Here is a 12,112-nt window from a genome sequence, read left to right on the forward strand (position 1 = left end):
ATCATGCGATGACTGAGCGCACTTTGGGCACATCTACAGAATTCTTTACAGGTAATGAAATCGAAGGAACGATGCTCCTGCACTCATTGAGAAAAACTATCACTTCAGAAACGACTGGCAGTGGTGGATGAGTGATGCTGATGAACTTTGGAAACGAAATCACAGCCTAATAACCGCAGGGTTTTGTTGCTGAGGAGAGAGAGGGAGATCTTTGGCATTGTCTGTGATAGAGAGGAATTTAGCCCCCTCTGTATTTTGGGGGGCTCATTAAAAGTATTTTCGGTTTTCCACCTAACGAAGGCTGGTGATAAGTCAATATGTAGCCATGAATAATCTATTTATCTTATTTTCTTTATAGAATCCTTATTCGATGAGGTTTGCGCATATTTTCTTAAAATAAACCTCATCATCCCCACAGCTTCATCCATTATCTAGATCTCATTATGAACATTTCACAAAGTTGGTAGATGTCAAATAAAATCACCAGATATAAATGCTCAAATTTCCTAAATCTTAATCACATTTCTCCCACATAATGCGCTGCAGCAGACACTTGGGCATCTCCATGTTTACTCCATGTCTAATCACATATGCCCGCAGGAGGTGAATGATGGCCGAGGATGGGGGAAATCTCTCCGGGGACCCCGATGCCAGGGGCTCGGAGGGTCGCTCCTCTCTGCCGAGGACTTTCATCCGGCTCAACGACCTGTCCGGGGTCGGGACAGGATTCGGGGAGGCGACAGCCGCGGTGGTGGAGCCTGCGTCCACGGCGCCCGACGGGATCTCCACGGGCGGAGAGGAGGCGTCCGCGAGCGGCGATGAGCTGCCCTACCCCACCATGGCCCCCGTTGTCTTCTTCTACCTGAAGCAAACCACGCGGCCTCGGAGCTGGTGCCTCAAGATGGTGGCAAACCCATATCCTTTTACTTAAGCCCCGTGAGATTTAGGAGTTTGCTCGTGCGCATCACATACGCGTGGCCTCCACCTGTGAGAGGTAAGAAACACCTGCTGCACTGTGCAGCTCCTCCTCTTCACCCCAGGGTTGTTCAATTACCACAAGACCAGGGGTCAGAGGCCAAGCACATGGCCAGCTTGACCCCGAACCCACACACTTTGACATAACTCTTTTTGTGTGTGTTTGTGTATGTCTGTGTGTGCAGTGAATGAGCTATATTAACTTATATGCGCAAAACCCAAATTAAGGTGTGTGTCTCATTACAGCTGCACCAACATAAACATGTCCCTACACTTGTAAAGACAAGTGTAGGACCATTTTGAGTCTTAACTCTGTTTTAGGGGTAAGACTGGCTGTTTGTGTTAGAAATAAGTGTAGGTTATAGGTTAAGGGGCTAGAGAATGCATTACGCTAATAAATGCCCTCTCTAAGCTACAGTACAAGGTTGTTTGTGTGTGTGCTGATACCATCTTCCTTTAAAACCTGTGTGCAAAAAGATAAGATTTAAGTTGTGTTGTGTTTAAGTTGTGTTGTTTCCATTGCGTCTGCAACCTACGCGTGTGTTGTGTGTTTGGATCTACAGTCTTCCTATAAAACCAAAGTGTATGTGGTCAAGGAGATTTTTGACCTATGAACAAAACGATCAGATTTGAGGTTAGTGTGTGTGTATGTGTGTGTGTTGCCCATCACCCGCTACGCCATTCCCACGTCATGCTCTGGTTCCTGCTGGACCTGTGTTTGCTTCAGATGGATTTGTCATAGTGGTTGCGTGAGTGATGAAAATCTGTCGACCTCACGTGAGCAGGTTCTACAGTGAGGGGGGGGCGGGTGTGTGATAATTGGTTTATTGATACATACCTGGAGAGGCTGTTCATCGAGCTCTCGGCCTGCGCTCTGGCGGGTGGGCAGGTGGGTAACTCAGGGAGGGGTGGAGTCTATTCAAGTCTCAGAGCCTTATTGAATCATTGCTGCCACTGAAGCGTGTTATTGTATATTATTGATTCATAAGTGTACAGGCCTGCACTGATTCAGTCCTCTGGAGAGGGAGGGAAAGGAGTCTCTGGAGACTCTTTTCTACTTCCCTGTGTCTGTCTTTCCTTGTCGTGTGTGTGTTTGTGTGTGTGTGTGTGTGTGTGTGTGTGTGTGTGTGTGTGTGTGTGTGTGTGTGTGTGTGTGTGTGTGTGTGTGTGTGTGTGTGTATGTGAGAGAGAGAGAGAGAGAGAGAGAGAGAGACTCGGTGGCCGGGTGTGAGAGGGCCACGGGGAGGAATGTGCTCCGGAGGTTTCTCCAAGGTGCTGTGTGTGTGTGTGTTAATGTCATTCGGATTACCTCTGTTCCTTCCTCCCTTGTCTACCTGCCTCCCACATCTCCTCCTTCCTCCCTCCCACCATCCTTGCGTTCTGCCTTGTCTCTTGCTTAACATCACAGCCCCCCCCCCACACACACATACACACACACCTCCATTTGTCACTGTTTTAATTGAGGTCTAAAGACTGTTGAATATCTGGTATCCGCAACCCCATCCCCCCCCCCCCCCCTCGCAATAGTCGTTCGCAATGCTGCCTGCACTTACCTCTCTCCACACCACCCCATCTTGCTCTGTTGTTGTTCCTCCATCTTACTTCCCTTTCTTTATTCAGTCCCCAGCAATCATGGCTGATTAACATGTCTGTAAATGTCACATTTTCAAAGGTCTTACAAATATACTTTTTTTTTTAGTAGCGGGGGGGGGGGTCTCAGTCTCTTGTGGCCCCTCCCTGAGCAAAGGCAATCCTTGAAACTGTTATCTAAGTCAGGGGGGTGTCTTCACCCCCCCAGCTCTTGGATCCCCAAGTCACGTCAGTGCATTTCTATTTAGCTAACGCTCATTTGTTTTGACTTATCTTAAGCTAAGATTCACATTATTAATCACTTTCTATCATCCAAGAGACCTCCTGTTAGTTTTTAGTTTACAAAGGATGGTCTGAAGCACTTGGATGATATAAAGTGATTAAAAATGTGAATCTTAGCTTAAGACTAATGATAATGACACTGATATCAGCATGGATGATGAGGTTTAGTCTATTTGCTCACATCCATTAGCATCGTTAAAAATAATGCTAAAGTTGAGTAATTGTTCCTGAAGCAAACATTGTTGGCGTCTGGAAAAGTAAAATGTTTGCATTGTTCAACTTCAGTTCACAAATTACTTTATTCTCCCTAACTCATGATAATTACTGTTTGATGTCATTTATCCCTTTTGGCTGATGGATTATCTGCAGTATTCAGTATACCAGTAGTAGAATTTGGGACATTTCTGACATGCTATGGCTCTATAGTGCTCTCAGAGAACCTCCCAAATCAGACTCATTCACTCAACTGATCCATTGCATTCCAGCATTGCCACCAGTTGCTTCAGCCCCTCCACCACCCCAGCATCCACCTGTAGGCTCCAACAGGGGGTTACAAGTATTTGCTCATCACTCCCATCATTCCTTTGTAATCATATGGGGGAGTGATTAAGTTGGAGCCTAGACGCCAAACACTAAATCTGTTGTAATAAATATATGACACGATCGAACGTGAGTTGTCTGACTGAACTTGTTCTTTGATATTATTTAACACTGAAATAATGTAGTTGAATACGTTTTTCTTTTTCTTTAGTTTAATATTTTTTGGACTGTACTCCAATGCTGTACATGTGGCCGGTTTTCTTGCACATTCAATTCCATAGTGTCCTAGCCTGCCTTATAAATGCTGACCTGCAGACAGAGCCCACTGCGTCACCTGCGGCTGTGCTGCGATCTGCGTCACAGACCTTTAGAGAAGATTTTAATACATGGAGAAGTTAGTAGTGGGCACGTCGCACGCTAAATCTGACAATTTTGAAGTCGTTATACGATCATTTGTTTTTCCATTCCTGGCAATGCAGATATTGTTTTATTTTTTTACATTTTTTTTAATTTATCTGATCTAGGGCTGGACATCGGGGTAGCGTACACAGTGAAGATTTACAGCCTCGGCTTTGAAACGTAAGATGGGTTTTAAGCAATGAGAAGACTCCTGGGTCATTTATAAAGGCGTTTGAATGTTCTTTTGTATATATGTGAGTGTGTGTGTGTGGGTGTGCGTTCCCAGGACTGCAAATATTGTATTTAGACATTCTCTGTCGTCTTCTTGTTTGCCCTCTAATGTGTATCTGCAACGATTTAGGAAAAGGTCAGTGCTTCTGTAACGCGTTGTGACGTTACTGGGATCGATCTGTCTCTGAGCCCTCGTGATCTGTGTGTGTGTGAACGCAGATTCCTCGTGCATACCGACGCTTTGTATCCAAGAGATCAAATTTATCTTTATCTATATTTGTAACTCTCCTCCTGTTGTTCCATGGCCCTACTCTGCTGCCGCTGCTGCCTCTCCACACCGTGTCTCTAGCTCTCTGGCACTTTGGTTCGAGAATCAATCCTGCAGTAGCCTCTTCTACCTCCTGCTATAAATACATCCACGGCCCACCAGCGGCATGCTGTACCAGCACTGCCTTGGCTCTGATGCACAGAGGCTGCTTCCTCTGTCTGCTGCTGTAGCCCAACAACTCAGGAAAACCCGACTGATCTCGGGGCCAGAATCTATTCTAAACAGGCAAATCCTTGGTAAGCCCCTGGCCTCAAGCGGCCCGTGGCCATTTTCAACAGTCTGAAGTAATTAGGACCCCTAGATATTTGCAAAGGTATTTAGGATCTAATTGAAGACCCCATGGGTGTTTATTCCAAGTGATGTTTTGCCCGGCACATTGCCTGTGTGAAATTCCCTCTACTGGTTTTGCTAATGATTCCTCCCGAATCTGTGTATGGTTTTGAGAGAGTGAGAGCTTTTTGTTTGAGCGAGTGAGTTTTTGAGGTTTTGTAAGCAGCGCACACACACACAAACACACACACACACACACACACACACACACACACACACACACACACACACACACACACACACACACACACACACACACACACACACTTACACACACACACACACAGACTTACACACACTTCCCCAGGACTCCCGTAGGTGTCCCCTCTCTGGCGGGGAGCTGGATGTTGTGCCAAAACGGAGGAGGAGTTGGAGGAGGGGAGTTTGGGAACTCGTCCAGTGCTCTCTATCCTTTTGCTCACACTGATTTAAGCAGAGGATTACATGGCACAGAACAGTAAGGGAGGACACCTGGCCAGGCTAGGTGTTTGTCATCATGTTGAAATGGCCTCAATGGAAGGCAGACAAAACCACTTGGGCTCAAGGCAGTGTTGGGATTGTGTGGAAATATGCTACTGTTTTTTTCCCCCCTCCGCTTTCTTGCTGTTTTCTAACAACGCAGACTTTCGCAATTGTTGCTGGTTGCTGTGATGTGTCTGTCAAATAATGGAAGCCGAAGCGAACACTTACTTAATCAGCAGAAAATGTCTCCTGCCCTCCCCGTCGTTTATTTCCCATCTCCTCCCCCCCCCCTCCTTCACCACCACCACCCCCTCTCCCGCTTCTCTTTTCTCCCGGACCCCTCAGTTTATTTTCCTCAAGTTAATAGCCTCACGTTGGCTGGAGAACGAGGATAGCCTCGAAAACCAGTAGAAGAGGAGAAAAAGGGGGAAAAAATGAAGAGTGGGGGGGTAAGATAAAAAGTGAAGCTCAGTTTGAGATCGGCGTGGGATTTCAGAGAGCATTTTTTAAGACGTGAAAAAGTAGTCCTGTACCCACCAACAACTTTACTTTGATATTTTTCTCCCTCTGCTCCCCCCCCCTCCCAATCCCGTCTCCTCAGAGAATTTCAGACATTTCAACTTCTTGCAGTTTATTGCAAATTCTTTCAGAACTTCTACCATAGGTGTTAGAGCATGCATTTTTTATGCATATGCATTTTCTGTATCGTTTACAAGAAAAGAATCTGTATGTTAACTGATTTGGGAGGCTGACGAACTATATGCACTGACAGATTGTGTTTGATTAAGTATTCATTTACTTTACCAGGCACAGTATTTTTAATGTGTGTGTGTTTGTGTGAGTAAGGGCATTTTAAATCTGTGATTCATGAGTTTTTGTGAGCATGTGATGTGACTTGCATGGACTTGGCCATTTGTTGGCTAGCTGTCGTGGTTGGGGCTGGAGGGGTATTGTAAATGGAGTTTTTTGAGTGTTTTCTTATGCTTTTGGAAATGAGGGTTGATGAATCCGAGATTTGTTCGTGAACAAATCAAGAACAGTGAGTTTAAAGGTGTTAAAATATTCCATAAACCTGAGGAGAAACTGCAGGATAGATCTTCTTTTGACTACCTTGACAGATACAAAAAATGGTGATTGCTCCATCCAACCAGTTTTGAACAAATGTTGCACAATGCTTCCTCCAGGATATTAGACAATCAGATCTATTAAGCTCTTATTAACTGATATGAATTTGGACTGCTCCATTCCACTTTAACACCAATGTCCTGTCTGTTCCTGTGGCAGGTGAACTGCTGCCATTGCAAAATGTACATAGCGGAAACCAGGGTGCATCATTAAAGTAAAGGTCTATTTAAGAATAGAATGATGGAGACCCAAATGCAATTACACCTCATGTTTATCTTACTGGAAAATCTCTTACCTTGTCATTACTATTGCTGAGGGACAGCGGCCCAACAAATATGTATCACGTTGTACGTTTCATTAGGCAGAATGTTACATGTGTCGAATGATTGGAGAGAGGCAGAACGATCTCTCTGTCTCACTCTGCATTCTTTCTTTCAAGATGGAAACTAAGTGGTAGAATGAGAACTTAGATATTTGCCAACCAAAGAACTCTAATGAGAACACAGTGTTGGTCACACACATTCAGCACGGCCTGTAGCTGGTATTCATGTAGGCGTGTGTGGGTGTTATACTTAATTGTGCTAAAAAATCCTTGCTACATTCAGAATTAAATGTTGGTAGAGGTTTATCGCCGCTAGTCACTGAACGTTTGCTCTCGGATCCGGCCGAAGGGAACAAATGAATGTTTACCGTATCCCTGTCCAAATATCAATTGCAATATTTATCAGAATAATTGCAATGATGTTTCGTTGCCCATTTCGTGCAGCCCCTACTGTGTGTGCTTTCAACCTCCCTCACATCTGTTTTTTTTACACACTCCACACACGCTCGCAGGCACCAAGGTTGTTTGAAGAGAGTGAAGGTTCTCTTAGGGTAATGTGTTGAACCCAGCCCAAACGCTGATTCACTGACAACAGTGATAGATCAGTTTACTGGCGAAGACAAACTCCTTACACACTACACAGTATGTGTGTGAAATCCAGTGATTCAGCCACCACCACACTTAAGGTGCCAATTATGGATGAATAACAGCACCGACAATCAGAGGGGAGATAGAGAGCGGGAGTGGGGCGGTGAAAGTGAACGAGGCCGAGCTTAGACTGCAGTAAGGTGTGAGGAGACAACTCAGTATGAGGCCTGTCTCTAATGAGGCGCTTTGTTTAAGCGATTAAACTGCAAACAGACCGAGCACAAAGAAGAGTTTTCTTTGTGCCCAGCCTGCTACTTATTTTTCTACTCTATCTCTGATTGCTGCCGTGCTACAGTTTCAACCTCTGTAGCTCATTAAAGGTTTTACATTTTTTTGCTCCACATACCTGGTGTTTGGTAGATTCTTCTCAAAATCCCTCCTTCGGGCAAAGAGAGACATGCAATATTATGTTTTACAGGAGAAACAGTTGGGTGTTATTTAACCTCGACCAGATTAAGTATTGAACAGAAACAACTGTGTATTTAGCATAATCTTGCAAATTGCTTCTACTTGCAGCTCATGAGCTTCTCTTCATGGAAAAATAAGGTTGCAATTTATCATCACTGGTGCAAACTGGTCCAAACAAGCCAAAGACTTTAGCGTTGTGATGCCAACGTAGCCTGGATATGAATGCTGCTATCTATGGGGATGGATTGGGGGATGGAGCCACAATCGCCAGGCCGATCCCAAGTCAGTCTCACCTGTCAATCATGTTTTTTCACCCTGTTTTTGTCTCTTCAAATAACTAATTAAACCTAACAGAAAAATTTACAAACGTCATTATAATGAGAACTACCTAAAATGACAGAAAAAATCTTCGAGAAAAATGTATTTGACGTGTACTTTGACTATTATTCCACAAACATGGAGAAGGTTTATGACTTCCTTTGGAGACAGCCTCTTGGGGGCAATCTAGCTGCTTTGGGTTCACTTTTGGGGAAGTTGTCCATTGTAAAAAAAACAAAAAAAACATGGTGCATTATTAAAAGCAAGACCATTACATGTAGCCCACACACACACACAACCTCCTAACCCAGACAAGTGATTATATCCACAAGCTCTAGCCACACATTTTTCAACAGCCAGCTCTTGCATTCAGTTCCCCCAATTACACCAGCAATCACCTGAGGAGTGAGCACCCTGTCACAGAAAATTGATGCATACGTATATATGTATACGTCAGCCTCACTGCAGCTAAGTGTTAACTGGGGGATAAGGCACAGTGTAAATATTGAGGCAAAAAAAGTAATACTGCTGGATTTGAGTCAAAAAAAAAATTGGATTTGAGAACAGCGGTGAATTTGATTTGACTCCTATAGTAATGACTGATGAAGTCCTGTGCAAGAGTTCATCCAACAAGTTTACCATTTAAGACATGGCAGCAGGTTACAGATGATTTCACCATCCCACATCTGTTCTTGCTGGATGTTATTTAGGTGTAGGCCATCTTTAATATGAGAATTTACTGTAGAATATGTAAAGCTAGATGTATATAGTACCTCAGACAGTAAATCCAAGGAGTAAACATCCTCATACTCAAGACACTCATTTTTAGATGCTAATCAAGTGTTTTAAAAATAATAAAATCAATGGAAAGTCCTCAAGTGTGTCTCTGAAGAATCCCCCTGTCTACATTTCACATCTAGTGATAAACCTCAACGGATTGTTCAGAGCACAGAGTGATCACAGTACTTTGGATTTACAGTGGAGCTCTGCACACTAAAGTTGCGGTTGGCCATGTCCTCTGGTAAAGCTATTAAGGAGTTTCTGATTACCTGTGCAACATTGTTTCTCAGAGTAACCTGGTTACTTAACTGTGTGGGGCCTAGAGGCTGCCTTTTTGTGTGTGTTTGTGTATGTGTGCGTGTGTATGTATGTGCGTGCGTGTGTGTGTGTATGTGTGCGATTGTGTTGGCAGAGGAGGACCAGCTAACCTGATACACAGCCGGGGAGACTCTTGACACCAGTGGTTCAGGAGCAAAATGCAAACGCTTGACCGCAGCAGGAAGCTCTCTCACTGTATCCCTGTGTCTGTGTGCATGGTTTTTCTCTTTCAGCCTGCGTAGTGTGATCACATTTGGACTGAATTGATGACTTTAATAATTGATACGATGCTTCCTGTGTGTGTGAGTAGGTTATGGAACTGAGTAGAAAGCTTCAAACTGGCTTTTTCTTGCTATATTTTGCTGTGTCTCTTCATATTTCGTCCTTAACTCTGTGACTCTGGTGACCTAGTTAACAAGTTATTTTGAGTAAAAAAACTCAGGCTGGCTCCCCCAATGGAGGAAATAACTAATCTGCATCTTTTAAACATCCGCTAACCGCTTGTGTGTGTTTTGATAGAACTGTTGGAAGACTTTGTTGCGTCTCCAGCTCCAGTAACTCTCCTCTCTGTGATTTGAGATGCACAATCATGTGTATGTCTCCACTCTCCAGACAGCAAATTTGCCACTGATTGTCAATCAATTATTTGCACAGGGAGAACAATTAGTTCAGATAAAACCCAGCAGTAATTACTGCTGCTTCGGAACATGACTTACTAAGATGCATTAAAATAACTGAACAATGCTGGCACTGTCATCTGAAGTGAATTATCTGGAATGATGGTCTTGTTTTATTATTGGGCCGGATGATGATTTATGGTTTGGTTGTGCGGTTGGCTGACTGGTTGCATTGGTTGAATTTTTTACTAGTTCGGTAGCCTGCGTGGTTGATAGCATGAGGAGTACAGCTACAGATGGAGTGGTGGGACGTTGACTGGTTGAAGAGTTGGATAGTTGGTTGGTTGGATTTTTGAGCAGTTGCGGGGTAGTTTGAATTGGTGACTGGTTCGACTGGTAGGGTTGTTAGTGGGTAACTTGACATGACTTATTGGTAGATATGTGGTTTGGTTGTGTATTGGATTGGTTCATTGCTTAATAGCTGGTGGATAGTTTTCTGTTTTGTTGTTTGACATGTGGATTGTTAATTGGTTGGCAGGTTAGCTGTCGATCAAGAGGGTCTCAACTAAAATGGAGCAAGGCCAAGTCCACTCAAAAAACATACCACACAAATGTGCTGTTTGAGCCATTCCTCGACTTTTTCATAGAAGATGAAGCATGAAGACTACAATTTCCTGCCAAAATCATTGATATAATTTCATAAATAACTGCAGAGCTTATAAAGCTAATCACCTGCTTTTACTGAAACTGCTTTCACTGAACACTCTGTGCTAATATACTAGTTCATTATGCCAAGGATCTGAAATTTTAATGTAAGAACTCGAAAGATGTACAAATACCGAAGGTAGACACATTTCACAGTCTATACACAAATATAATACACGCAAAGGAATGAGAAGATGACCTTTCAAAGTCTGTCACCATTTTTCTCTTTCACTGTTTTTTTCTTCTTCCTCAGCCCATTTCCACTTGGGTTGTTCCGTGAGATGGCTGTAAGTTTACATGGGACCAAGTCCAGGATTTTCCTGCCAGCTTTTTCTCATTATATTGTCAAGAACTTGTACGTGGCTGCACAGAATGGCAGCTGAAAGGTGGGGTACACAGGGAGGAGGAGGATGGGAGTGGGCTCGCTATACACTTAAGCGACTAAATCTCATTAGGGGCCTGCATCTTGTCTTGTCAAAGCCAATACTTCTGTCGCTCTACTTTCTCCTTACCGCTAACTACTTCACTTCTCCTTCTCCCTTCTCTTCTTTTGATTCTCTCAATCCCACCACCTACATAGTTCCGTCTTCCACTATATAATGCCCTATTTCCAGAAACACTCAATCCTTGGTTTCTTCATTCACAGCCCCTCTCTCTATTCTAACAACTTGCTACTAAAACGAGGGGACTTGATTTTACCGTCTTCATAAGCTCCTGTTGTTGCTTTCCATTTTTACACTTATCCTTCCTGCTCCACCCTCTGCTCATAGTTCCTGTGATAACTTCATCTCCAGACCTTGTTTTTTCTCCTCAGACAGATTGATAAGTTGGTGACCAGCACAGCTTGATACTCTGTCTGACAGACGCACCGTTTTTAGCCTCAGGGACTTAGGTGGCGTCGACACACACCAGACCGGACCACTACCCTTATCTCAGTATCAACATACACAGTCACTCACACACACTCCTCAAGGGACTATCATGTAGAGCGTCAAATCAGCCGGCTTTCAACTCTGCCCACTGTGGAATTTACAGTGTTGTCAATAATTCACACACACGCAGACACAACCTGAGATCCATCTTTCTTGTCCCCCTTTTTTTTTTGTCTCCTGCTCCACCTCTCTCCTCCTCGCTCTCCGTCTCGGTTTTTCGATCGCTCTCTGTCAAGTCATCAGGACACCAATCAGGTTTTTCCCGCTGCAGGACCGGGGACTCTGAAGAAGGAGCGAGGAGGAAAAAAGAGAGATGTCTTATTATAGATAACAAACGAGGGATATAAATACCTCTGGGGGCGGGAAGGTTATAGTTATGATATGTCCGTTGGCCTCTTAGCCTGCCTGTGCACGAGTGTGCGTCTGCATCTGTGTACATGTGTGGCTTTACCGTAGCCTTGTTTATCCGCAGCTCCCCTATGTGCCTTGCTAGCCTCTGCTTACCACCAGAGCCTCGATAAAACTCTCCCATTAATGTAAGTGTATTACACAGGATAATCATACAGTAGCAGACTACTTGATAGTCATTCACTCAATTAGTGTTCACATCCTGCAGTATGCCTGAAGCATCGCTGTATGGTACATTTTCAGGATGGTATTGATACAGGGGAGGATGAGGGGAGCCAATGAACTTCACCAGCCATATCTCGCATTGGACAGACCTCCAGAGGGGGTGTGTGTTTGTGTTTATGTAGGTGTGTTTGCGTTTTCACTCATTATGTTGTGTGTAAATCCCCATGTG

General features: G+C 44.0%; 1 protein-coding gene across 1 annotated transcript in view; it reads left to right on the forward strand.

Moving 5' to 3' along the window:
• The first annotated feature begins 607 nt into the window (after positions 1-607).
• cacna1g (calcium channel, voltage-dependent, T type, alpha 1G subunit) overlaps positions 608-12,112 on the forward strand; it is a 227,639-nt gene continuing 216,134 nt past the window's right edge. The window contains exon 1 of the mRNA XM_053414443.1: positions 608-915. Within this exon, the coding sequence (XP_053270418.1) occupies positions 608-915 (308 nt within the window). The remainder of the gene's footprint in view (positions 916-12,112) is intronic.

This window comes from Pleuronectes platessa, chromosome 21 (assembly GCF_947347685.1).
Source record: "Pleuronectes platessa chromosome 21, fPlePla1.1, whole genome shotgun sequence".
Lineage (NCBI taxonomy): Eukaryota > Metazoa > Chordata > Actinopteri > Pleuronectiformes > Pleuronectidae > Pleuronectes > Pleuronectes platessa.